The sequence below is a fragment of the Leptinotarsa decemlineata genome, unplaced genomic scaffold (assembly GCF_025532065.1).
Source record: "Leptinotarsa decemlineata unplaced genomic scaffold, Ldec_3_MD MMD2_tig00002974_RagTag_RagTag, whole genome shotgun sequence".
Taxonomy (NCBI): domain Eukaryota; kingdom Metazoa; phylum Arthropoda; class Insecta; order Coleoptera; family Chrysomelidae; genus Leptinotarsa; species Leptinotarsa decemlineata.
Window position 1 is genome coordinate 8670771 of NW_027412578.1, and position 12954 is coordinate 8683724.

Below are 12954 nucleotides of genomic sequence, written 5' to 3' on the forward strand. Positions count from 1 at the left end.
AATTCTTATAAACAACAGTAGTAGTTGCCTCACTTGCTTGCTTAATGGTAAATGAGAAAACCGGTAAAATGTGAAGAACAATCACAATCTTATTTCTAGGATAGCAGGTGAATTTTGAATATGAAGACGGAGGCAGATTTTGGCCTCCGAAAAGTAAAAGATAAGTATTATTTCTTAATAATTTTTTTTTGATAGGCAAAATTGTTAAATACGACAAGTTACTGATAAATAGAAGATTTTTCTTTGTGAAAAATACTTTGATTTTTACGCAGTAACTTATCGGGGTAAACTAAAAAGTTTGCCCTTCTACACTTGTATAAAGTTCTCTATTATAATTTTTATATTTTTTCAGATTGTGGAAGGTAACAATTACCCAAAAAAAGGTCGATAAAAAACTGATTTTTTCCTCCACAAAAAATGACTTTCGTTGAAAATATAAATGATTATTGGCATTATGGAAAAAGGTTTGACAATGATGAGTGGTTAACTTCTGGTTGGTCGTTCAGTGGGGTATTTGAATGTTTGCCCTTATTGATTTTCAGAAACTTCAGCGGGTTCAATTTACGTCCTTTATGTTCTGTATGTCGTAGATGGTGTTGAAATCGAGATTGTTCTCCAAAAGGTGGCACGCATACGTGGAATTGGTCTTCTTCAGTTCAACACTTCTTTTATGTTCGGAGTTTCTTGTTCTAGAATTTCTTGATGTGCTTCCAATATAAACTTTTGAGCATGATCCGCGTGGTAGTTGGTAGTTTGTAGTTACCTGATCTGTTATCCTTGTCTTTGTGTGACTTATTGTTCTTTATATGTCTACCTAAGGAGTCTTATATGCTAAGCTAATATTTTGTTCATTCAGTATTATTTTCATTTCATCTGATGTTTTTCCAGTATATATGAGTGTTTGTTGTTGATTTTTGTAATAATGCGGTCTCAAAAGTGAATCGAATTATTGGTTGACAATCGAAATGAATCTTATTAGTAAGTTTCTCAAAACATTTTCACAAAAAACGTTCTATGGTATTGAATCACATATTGTTTGATGTTGATACCTGGTTTCTACTGTAGTAGCCTTGCAGTAAAAGCTGTAATGTAGATATAGCTAATGTGTATCTTTCTTTCACATGCTACAGCGACAATCTCACAAGATTCCTTTAGCTTCTCACATTAAATATTTGGGAATTATAATAGACTGTCACCTCAGATGGAACTGCCACGCAGACTATGTATCAAAAAAATTGAAGAGCATGACCAATAGGTTTAAAGCCTACAGAGAGATATTTGACTTGAAATAAATGTCAATTCGGTATAACACACTGATTCAGACACATATAACATACGGTATAAATGTTTGGGGTGGTATCGCAGACTTGATCTTAAAGATCATACTCCACAAAAACTATAGATACCTAACGGAAACATTATATATATTATAAAAATTGAACATATATATATATATATATATATATATATATATGTTCAATTTTTAAACTTTCTCAATAGTCTGCATAACAAAATTAAGTTCACAGTAGAAATCGAACAAAACAAGGAGCTTAACTTCTTGGATTTGAATATTTCAAGAATTAATAATGGTTTTCAATTCAATATCTACCGGAAAAACACGTTCACAGACTGTACAATTCCCTTTGACTCTTTCAGTCCGCTCTCACATAAGTTATCCGCGTTTAGGTCAATGATACACAGAGCTTTCGCAATCCCTTTACCGGAAAAGAATTTCCAAGATGAAATAAAAATAAGTAGGCAAATTGCAGTGAACAATCAGTTACCAATTTCCCTAATAGAAAAGATCAGCTAAAACTCACAAAACACTTATGAGTAAATTATACCCAAACTGCCAAGAACACAATATAGTCAAGTACAGTAGCATCAATTACTAATACTCAGGTAAACTTTCAGAAAATATTCAAAATTGACCTAAAGTTTTATTAAAACAACGATAAAAATAAAATAAAAACAACAATAAACATTAATTGGCGCTCCGGGGCGACTTCATTGATTCAAGTGGCGCATTTGCTTTTTCAGCTGCAGGAAAACCCGGAAAAACCTGCATCACCACATCATCTGAAGATCTTGATCTAACAATGTCCTCTCTCTCATAAAAAAATGTAGGGTGTCTCCAGAGGCTCCAATAAATTCAATGCATCGCCAGAACACTTCGTGACACGACTATCGTCAAACTTGAATTATTTCTCTAAATACAAAATTTCAACAGCTTTCACAAGTAATAATAATTTAGATAGAACCCTGTTTAATGCACAACCCAAACGGGATAGAATGAAAAAATTGGGTATATATAGAATAGAGTGTGGCGAATGTTCTGCAGTATATACAGGCCAAACCGGTAGAAATTTTGGAACAAGACTGCGTGAACACGTCTGTTTGGACAAAAAATCTGCAATGTACGAACATCTTCAAGAATCAAACCACAAGATAAATGAAGATAACCTCAAAATCCTACATATATGTAATAAAGGGAGAAAAACGAATCTGTTGGAGGCTATGGAAATTAACAAATCAATTAAAAACCAGAAACATACACCCCTAAACGAGCAACTTGATTTATGTAGGTCTCCTCTCTTGAACTTATGAGTGTAACAGCCCCTAGAATTTTCAGAGTGGTATTTTAAGTTGGCATCCTGTCTCTCAAATACCTGTCCTTGCAGCATACCTGAAAATTCTAATGGAATCGATATTTCAAAATTCAGATTTCAGTTTTATACTTGATAGTGGGATCAAACCCGAAACCGGTCGTATAAATAAAATTTACCAGTGGTATTTAGATAAAAAAAGTTTCATTCATTTCATTTAAGTGATCATGAATTACCATGAAGTAAACAAGTCATCAATCACACATATAATATCTATGTATATATTGTATATTCTATAAACTTGAAGCAAGAACCGAATCGATCCCTCTACGAAACCCTTTTTCACTTGGAGGGATCGATCGCAGCTTGAGAAATGGTTCTTATGGAGATTCTGTGAAACGTGTTCTTCCTTACGAATCAGTAGAGAGTTGTTCTGAAAATCTAGAGAAGAAAATTGGATTGGATAATTTAGGAAACACTTGTTACATGAATAGCATTTTACAAGTGTTGTTCATGACGAAGAATTTCAAGAACGAAGTTTTAATGATGAACGAGAACGGGAATGTTTCCTGCTTATTCATCAAACTCAAACAACTGTTCATGCAGCTGCAGTTTCGTAAGAAGGTATCATCTTTCCCTCCAACCGATTTCCTGGAGTCTTTGAAGTCCACTAGATACTCGTTAGGACAACAAGAGGATTGTTCCGAATTCTTGGGGTTCTTGTTGAATACTCTTCGTGAGCAAAACAATAGCAAAATCAATACTCCCAACCGCTCTGGACTGAATGATTCCGTACAACCCATCTCGTTTTGTGTTTGTAAATCTTTTGCTGGAAAAATCCTCACTTGTTTACTTTGTGGTAAATGTTCAAGAAGTACTGAAAACTTATGTGAATTTCTGGAACTTCATCTAGCTTTTCCTAATACGACTAATTACCAGTCCGTGCAAAGCTTATTGTTAAATTATCTGAAAATGGAATTTTCAACAGGTGATGATCGACTATATTGTCAAACATGCGCAAAACTAACTGACTGTTATAAGGAAACAAGTATAGCTGAGGCACCAGTCAATCTAATAATAACACTGATGATTTTCAAACAAGACTCAACCTCTAACGGAAGCAAGAAACTCTTTGGAAGGTTTGAAATAGATGAACATTTCAACCTAGTAGACCACTCTTATAATATTCATGCAGTCATTGTTCACTGTGGTTCTGGCGTTGAATTTGGTCATTATTACGCCTTGGTCAAAGAAGAAACAGACTGGTTTAAGTTTGACGATAGTCGTGTCACGAAGTGTTCTGGCGATGGCGATGCATTGAATTTATTGGAGCCTCTGGAGACACCCTACATTTTGTTTTATGAGAGAGAGGACATTGTTAGATCAAGATCTTCAGATGATGTGGTGCTGCAGGTTTTTCCGGGTTTTCCTGCAGCTGAAAAAGCAAATGCGCCACTGGAATCAATGAAGTCGCCCCGGAGCGCCAATTAATTTTTATTGTTGTATTTATTTTATTTTTATCGTTGTTTTAACACATTGTAATAATTCTATAAACTTCTCAAGAACTTAAAATATTTTAGCCCATGCACAAAGGAAGCCTTCTTTTGGCGATTGGTATTTATTTACCACCATTTACTGTTAGCTCTACTTGTATATTTGGTGAATAAATCGTATTGTATTGTAGTGTATATTTTATTGTGTATACACTTCAGTCTGTCTCATTGTTTTGTACTCAGACACTTCCCAGACTTTTCCAATGACCATTCTAATTCATCAGGCAGTAAAAAATTTATGACTTGATTTGATTGAACTGATTCCGAATAAACAGTCATCATCCCCGTGTTGATTTTACGCTTAAGCCTGAAACTGCATTGAATTAACAGCCGCGTCCTGCAGATGGTATCCAATTTATTTCCAGTGGCAACGATAATTCCGGTATCCTCTCCAGAATCCATGAGAACCCCGCCGACCGGGTATTGACTAACGCATTTCGGGGAAGCTCGCCCCGGTCCGCCTCCCCAAAGGAGCGCTGAGGGATGCTGCACCCCAGTGTTGTGGGATGCTCGCCAGGCAGCGGGACTCGCTGTGTCGGAATCCGTAGTCGTGAAAAAAAATACGGGAGACATGGACTTGCATTTTCTGACGAGTTTATCCCGGTTTCACAGGGGAAACATGTAAGAGGTGAGTGAACGAGTGTGATTTCGGTGTTTTTTGCTGATTTTTAGTGATGGCGGAGGGTTTTCGGGTCTCTCAAGAAGTGGGCGTTCACTGGCGGTGGGTTTGTCGTTATGGCTGATTTTCTGACGGTGATTTTTGTTCTATAAGATTCAGATTCAGTATTTTGGTCGCTTGTTCTTTGAGCAAACTTGAAAAAACCAGTTTTAACGACATTTGAATCTATTGAATTGCTTACGAAAATTATAATATCTTAAATCCAATCCGACCAAAATATACTTCATTTCCTGTCACATCTTATTGATGAGGTCCAAGAAAACATGAATGTCAAGAAAAAATCTAGCTACGAAAAGAACAAATACAAAAATTATAAAGACAATTGAGATCAAATATATATTGTGTTGAAGGATAAACGATAAATTACTTTTGTAATATCAACTAGCAAATTATTAACTGCTTTTCAAAATTGAAGGTTACTAAAGTTTGCATTTCCTGTATTCTAATGCAAGTGAATGAACAACCCACCAGAGTAGATGGACTCATTGTTTGAAATCCTTCAACTACAAATCCTACTGGGAGTAGCACAGGTAGTGAAAACAATGGAAAGCTTCAATTCATGTTAGTATACAAGGCAAACCATCTCAAATATAAACAGTGGTATGACTGTTAGAATTTTATTGTCTCTACAGAAATCTTTGGGATTGACTTCATACAGAAACCTCCAAAATGGTGTTCCGAGTTGTAGTCAAGAATCAATTAGCGCATGGTAAAGCCTATGGAAACCTAGCCCATCACAAACCATAATCACTGTTTATTATCTGGAGAAAATCCTACTTTTAGGTTCATCAAATCAGTCGATTGTTGTATAATCAGCGAACATAGAGCAACTATCAAATGTATTAATCATAGTAATATCATTAAGATATAGCAGTAACAAAATTGGTCTTGACACAGAACCCTGTGGCACAATAGTTGATTGATTCAAACAAATTGTATATCGTTGTTTTCCCTCCATATTAACGCAGTTTTTGGAGCAATATTTCATGATTGAAGCAGTGATACAGCAGTGATACAACAACATAGTACTAATTAGTACTACAACTACCAAATTCTACACGAGCGAAGCTGCGGGCATCAACTAATTTAGTATAAATATCTCGCCCCAAACTGTAATGGTTCTATTTTTATTTTAACCATAACCGTCCAATCCTTTGGATGCGGATATCCTAGAAGTTTGAAGAAATGGTAATATGTTCTTGTCTTCAGAGGGCAATCTGACATAGAAACCTTTTTTTTTGGATGATACGAATATTGATGAACTGTTTGAAGTTTTTGGTGATGTAAGGAATAAATCAACATCTGGTTATGATGAAATTTCAATCAAAATTATTGAAAATCTTCCAATAGAAGCGCTCAGAACTCTTGTATCACAAATCAATCTTTCATTCAGAAATGGCAGGTTTCTATCCTTTCTAAAATTGTCGATATTGATTTCTTTATACAAAGGTAACTTTGTAGATGATCCTTCAAATTATCGACCAATATCTCTCATTCTTACTATTGCAAAAATAATTGAAAAACTAGTTAAGAAAAGACTCAATGAATTTCTCCTTCGCCATAACATTATAAGGAAAAATCTATTTCGATTCCAGAGCAACAAGAGCACACATGATGCAATATTCTCTTTCCTGTTTAAGGTGTATTCAAACAGTATTGAAATAAATACTGGTGTACCACAGGGATCGGTTCTCTGTCCCATATTGTTCCTGTTGTATATTAACGATTTGATGAACATAAGTATATCTGGAACATTCACTCTTTTCGCTGACGACACCACTATATTGTGACATAGTGGAGGTATAGATATACTCAATGAGACAATAACTCATGATATACATAAAATCAAGTCTTGGTGTGATTCCAATCTACTCTCCCGTAATATTTCTAAAACAAATTTTATGACTTTCAAATGTTCACTTCAGAATTTATCTCTATCCATCGGTATCATTGAGAACAGAGAGTGTACTGTATATAGACGGGACTGTATATAGACGGTGGACTGAAATTTGACGCTAACATCAGAAAAATTAAAAGTAAAATTTACACCAGGTGTTATGCAGTGAGAGTTATTGATAGGGACCTGGGAGTTTATAATGCAAAAACTGCATATCACGCTTTGGTTGAGACTCACTTAAAGTTTTTGTGGTGTGTGTATCCCTAATTTGCTGCAGTCTGTATTTGTATTTCAGAAGAGAGCTATACGATACTTGTGCAAAGCTAAACTTCGTGACTCATGCAGGCAACTGTTTATAGATAAAAAAAATTGACAGTTGTAGCTCTTTTTATTCTGGAAACAGTGTGTTTAATTAAGAAACATCTTGTGAAACTTGAAGTTACTACCCATCACTATACAACTCGTCAGAGCGTGCAAAATATTTTAAAACTACCTATCCCTTGCAACTCTCTGGTCAAGGACTCCTTATTTCACAATGGTGTGAAGACGTATAACCATCTGCCGAGTTACACTAAAGAGATACATATTGATACCAATCAGTACAGACAAATTATTAAAGAAATTTTGAGTAGTAGATCCTATTACAGTTTGATTGAGTTTTATACCGATCATTTTTAACTTAGCATGTTTATGTATGTTTCGACCATTGTTTGTAATTTTTCATTCAGTGTTTTTATACATTACATTATATTTTATATTTATTTTATATTCACAGGACATTTATGTATTCTTTTATATTTATTCACTAACTTTGTCAACAAGATTTTTTCTTTGGACAATAAAGTATATATAATTAAAAAATTAAATTAAATCTGTATCAAAACAAGGTTCGATATTACTTCTGCATTTTTCAGAAAACATATTGGGAGTTGAATTTCAACAGTCATTCGACTGTAATTATCAATATTAGATTGAAAGAGTGAAGGATTTGTAGTGGTTTTTAGTTCGAAACTTGTCCCCTCAAAAACGGAAATATTTTGGATTTTTGCAAAAGTTCTTTCTCAGGTAAATCTGCCTTACGACATATTTTTTATGATCCACTCTACATTCGAAATTGTCGTCGGAAGAAAATTGGTAAACACGTTACAAAAAACATTTTACTTCAGTTCCCTATGATATTTTCTGAAAATTTTCAGTATACTTTCACGTCACTTTCTAACTTTAAATCGTCTGCCTCATTCCTTTCTGAGCAAGAGCAATTCATTCTTGTTGTATTGAATTTTTGCCAACAAAAGCATAACGCCTCTTCAAAAAAGAAACAACTTGTCGAGTAACGAGTTGGGAAAGTCTTGCAACAAGCATCATCTGTCTGTCACTATCTGATCGATTCATCGAATGAAGTACCCTTATTGCGAAGCAGCCTCCCGTTAGAGGTTAAGTGGATTCTGAAATAATGCGATACTCGTTCTTGAATGTGCCTATCAGATTTAATCTGTGCCCTTCTGTTGAATATTCGATTTGCTCATGAAAGCCACAAAAGAAATTGAACGAGCACAATGCTTGTATTATCGTATACACGAATCAATTTTTTTATGAGAAAGAACGGTTTTGGCTTTCTACTCCATCTTCATACAAAAAGGAACAAAGCAATTGATTACAAAATAAACCCCATACAAAAATGTGTATAGATAAAACTAATTTCATATAAATACTGAATTATACAGAAGGAGAAATACTGAATGAATATTGAATTATACAAAAACACTTGTTCCTATTCAGTTTGTACTCCAAACAGTCTATATCTATATTTTATGATAATAATATAAATGTGAAAGTTTGTGAGGAGATAAATGTATGTATGTATGTATGTTTGTGGCTCTTTCACGCCTAAACGACTGAACGGATTTAGATGAAATTTTACATTAATACAGCTTATAATCCGAATAACATATAGATTACAATTTACAAAGGTTTTGTGTAATTTTGTTCATAATATGACGATATGTATTGAGTAAGTCAGACAAATTCTTCATAAGATTGTTTCTCTACTCTCTCCAAGAAATGTTTGACAGTAAGTAGGTAATGGCTCATTTCCTACGAAATTTTAAAAATTGATGAGAAATGTAACATTTGCTCTGATAAATCAGTGGATTTTCTCTCCAAATTCTCTGTAAAATCGAAATCAAAATCATAGTTTCAGTAAATTTATTGTTTAACAGTTTGTGGGTTGGTAATGAATTTAGTTATATCCGTGAATCAACAATCACTTGTTTCCACTTGTCATTCAGTGTCTTGTAAAATTCAAAATGAGTGATAACGATCAAGAAATTTGTGTTACCACACTAGATATTACCGAGCAAGCAAATATTGCGATGAAGATTCAGCAAAAACTTTGAAACCATCGTCATTGCGGGAAATTTATTCCATGCTGAAAAGTACTCTGTATATAAAAAAAATTGTGAACATCAGCCAGCAAATATTCCAAATCACGTGCGTCTCTTCTATAGCATCCATGTAAAACACATTAAATCTACTCATAAGTAGTATTGAAAACATTAGTATTCCCACTGTTTCAAATTGTCAACAAAATAATTGTTATACTGTAACTATAAATGTACGTGATTATAACAAAAATGAACCCTGATAAAATAATTTGCAGGAATTATTGTCACCCCTCATCCCATAAAATTCCAGTTCCAGTGCTATAGTGCTATCTGCAAAATTCACTAAATCATTTGAAAAAAAGCTTGTTCAAACATATCAGTGTTTTTTTACATAATTTTAAGGATTCTATAATTTTTTCCTCTTTATTTGGAATTGAAAACTTTTACGTTATTAGTATTTGTTTATGATGGGTAAATTTGCAACTTAACCCTTAATAAAAGATTATTACTGGAATTTTTTCTCAACACCAAATCGTTATTTTCAACACCTAGACACGTGTTTCGATCACCAAGTGATCATCTTCAAAGAGGAAGATTAAAACCAGAAACTAACTCGAAGCTAACCCTATTTATGCTATATAGATATCCCATACAGGTAAACCATCCAGGTGTACCACCCATACAGGTTAACCAACCTAAATTAATTTTACAGTTTTTCCTTATCTATTATTTTACAATAATATGTTTAACTGTTATAGCTATATATAAAACAATTTTCAGCTATATAAAATTAATTTCAAAATATTGCCTATCTAAATTTATTTTTGCAGTGTGTAGTATGCTCTTTGGTATAGGTCCGTCATCGTTATTCATGATATTATTGTGTTTATTATTTCTACACTCTCATAGGCATCTAGTTGCCTGTTGTTGTTAACTTGTCTAACTAATCTTAATGAACTGAAGTCTATGGAATGGTTTTGATGCAAAATATGATGGGCGACTGCTGATTTTTCAGGTCTTCCATATTTTAAGTGTGCTATGTGTTCCTTATATCTTACTTCAATAGATCTTTTTGTCTGTCCATAATATTTGGCATCGCAGTCCTTACATTCAATTTCGTAAATTCCAGACTTTTCCGAACTCTCGACTTTGTCTTTTGGACTTCCCAAAAGGCTCTGCGGTGTATGACTTGTTTTAAAAACCACCTTCATACCTAGTTCCGTGAAAATCTTTCCAAAGTTCCTCGTATATTGGTGGTATGGAACTGAGATGTATTTATCTTGGTTTTTGTCCTTTCTGAAAGTCGAGATTTCGTTCATTCTTAACCTAAACTTCTTCTTCCTTATTATGTCATCTACAATACTCCTCGAGAAGCCGTTAGTGGCTGCTATTTCCTGTATTGTACGTCTTTCTTTTGTGAACCTATCATGTGTTAGAGGGAAAGTCAAAAGACGATGCACTAAAAAATTCAACCCAGCCCGTTTTTGCTGTCCACAGTGATGTGAACTGTCAGGAATATACCTGTACGTGCTTGTTTGTTTTCTAAATATATCGTATTGTAACCCTCCATATTAGCTCCTCATTATCAAAACGTCAAGAAATGGTGGTTGTCTCTTATTTTCTAACTCATACGTGAATTTTATTGATGGACATCTATTATTTAAAATGGAAGTCCTCAATATTTGATTTTTTGGTATCGAATATCGCGAAAATATCATCCACATACCTTAGCCAAATCCTAGGAAAATACTTCGACTTTTCTTTGGTTTCCATTTCGAATCTGCTCATGAACAGGTCTACCAGGTAGGGGGACAAGGGATTTCCCATGGCCGTTCCTTCCTGTTGTTCATAAAAGCAACCTTCTACCTGCTACCGATTTTGTTTCATACACAAATTAGTAAGAGAAACGAATTCATCGATTTCGTTATTATTGAAATTATTTTTCTCTAGTAATTTCTTGAGGTATTGCAAGGTCTGTGGAATTGGGACGCTAGGAAATAAGGAACTAACATCAAAAGAAACCAAAATCTCACCTTCTTGCAGAAACACGGTTTTTGTTTGTTGTATGAACTCTGAAGAGTTTTTTATACTAAAACGTGGTTCCGCAATAGACAAGGTTTCAAATTTCTTAGTGAGCCACTTTGCTATTTGGTAGGTGTGAGCTCCAATAGCTGACACGATGGGGCGCATTGATTTTCCCGGTTTGTGGATTTTTGGGAGGCAATATAGTTTCGACACAGTTGGGTTGGAAACTTGTAACTTCCGTTTCTGTTGAGGGGTAAGTATGTTGTCGCATTTCTTGAGGACGTCTTTTACTTCGGCAATCATCTTTGGTAACGGGTTCCTGGACAAGTATAGGCGGGTTTATGAAGAAGTATAGGCCTTAAGTTACGGGTTCCTGGACAAGTATAGGCGGGTTTCTGAAGAAGTATAGGCCTTAAGTAACGGATTCCTGGACAAGTATAGGTGGATTTCTGAAGAAGTATAGGCCTTAAAATAAGGCCTATACAATAGAAGTATAGGCCTTAATATAAGGCCTATACTTCTATTGTTAACTTTCTCAAGACCGTCTATTTTATTTCTTCATGACTATATTATTTGGGTTCAGATGCCGAGATTTATAACGTTAACGTGACGTTTCTCTGCATTTCTATCTTTTTGAATTCATGGCAACTATTATCTACAATCCTTACTAATTTCTCTGTTTGCCAAATTTTGACCTGAGCACCCTTCTCTAAGATGTTTGGGGGATAGGACCAAGTGAAAATAAAATTTCAATCTGCATCTGAGAGTGCTTGCAATAAGACATGATTAGGTATTAATTTATCTGGTCAAAAGTTATTGGTGAAGTCTAATAACTGTTTTTAATTGTGAAATTTGGATCAAATCAATAATTAAAAAACAAGGCTGTTGATAAATTGTTAGAAAAATGGAAGTTACCCGTAAGTTATGTACTTTCAATAGATAATTCGTGATGGTACAAATCTCGACATAATTTCTCGGAACTGTGGTGAAAACTGCGTTCAGAACAACAGGAACAGCAACTTGAGCACCAACTCGGGCACTGGGACAATTGCCACCTCGCCTTGGATAATGTATACCGCAGTAGTAGACGAAACGTTAGGTAGAAAACCTGCAGACCACGGCCAAAAAAACCCGGGAAATAGCTCTAACACAGTTATCTCCAGCCGAGAAAGTTTACATTCTTTGGTTGAACTCCTGATTTCTCTAGAGAAAATAATCAGCATTGAGAAATTGAAGGTAGCAATCAATACTAACATTTCACTTTCAGAGAAAATGAACATAAAAGGGATGTTTTCCAGTTTTCCATACCCACTTTCACCTCGCTGTAATTATTGCCCCCGGTTTATACTTGTACACCAAATCGTTCCGGTGATGTTTCGGTATCGGACAAAATTCATGAATTATTTAAAAATAGTAGAGCTCGAGGAGTTTGAAATAACTGGAAGCTTGCCAGAAGCGTTCTTAACTTTACCCATTACAGACATTGAACGAGACCGCTGGTTTGGGACAACGCTCCACTCGATTGGCGGTTCAGTCCGAATGAAACATTAAAAATTCAACAAGATACCTGTTTGGCGAAATTAGTTTTAGCTAGGAAGAATTCTATTCGGGGCAGCTATGAATATTTTCTATGAAAATTGATGTTCACTGTTTAGGTATGCCTCTAGAATCAATTGTTTCTTAAGCCACTGTAATAATTTGTATTGTTACCACTTCGTGGTTGTGACTTGACTGCTTCATTCAGTATACCCAACCTAACCTAATCTTCCAAGTAAAAAACATTTTAATGATATGAGCCTAACCTAACCTA

The 12954-nt window shown here is 34.7% G+C and overlaps 1 protein-coding gene across 1 annotated transcript in view; it reads left to right on the forward strand.

Moving 5' to 3' along the window:
• Positions 1-4627: 4627 nt before the first annotated feature.
• The window catches only part of nAChRalpha1 (nicotinic Acetylcholine Receptor alpha1), a 36535-nt gene continuing 28208 nt past the window's right edge, over positions 4628-12954 (forward strand). The window contains exon 1 of the mRNA XM_023161680.2: positions 4628-4787. Within this exon, the coding sequence (XP_023017448.2) occupies positions 4643-4787 (145 nt within the window). The 5' untranslated portion in view covers positions 4628-4642. The remainder of the gene's footprint in view (positions 4788-12954) is intronic.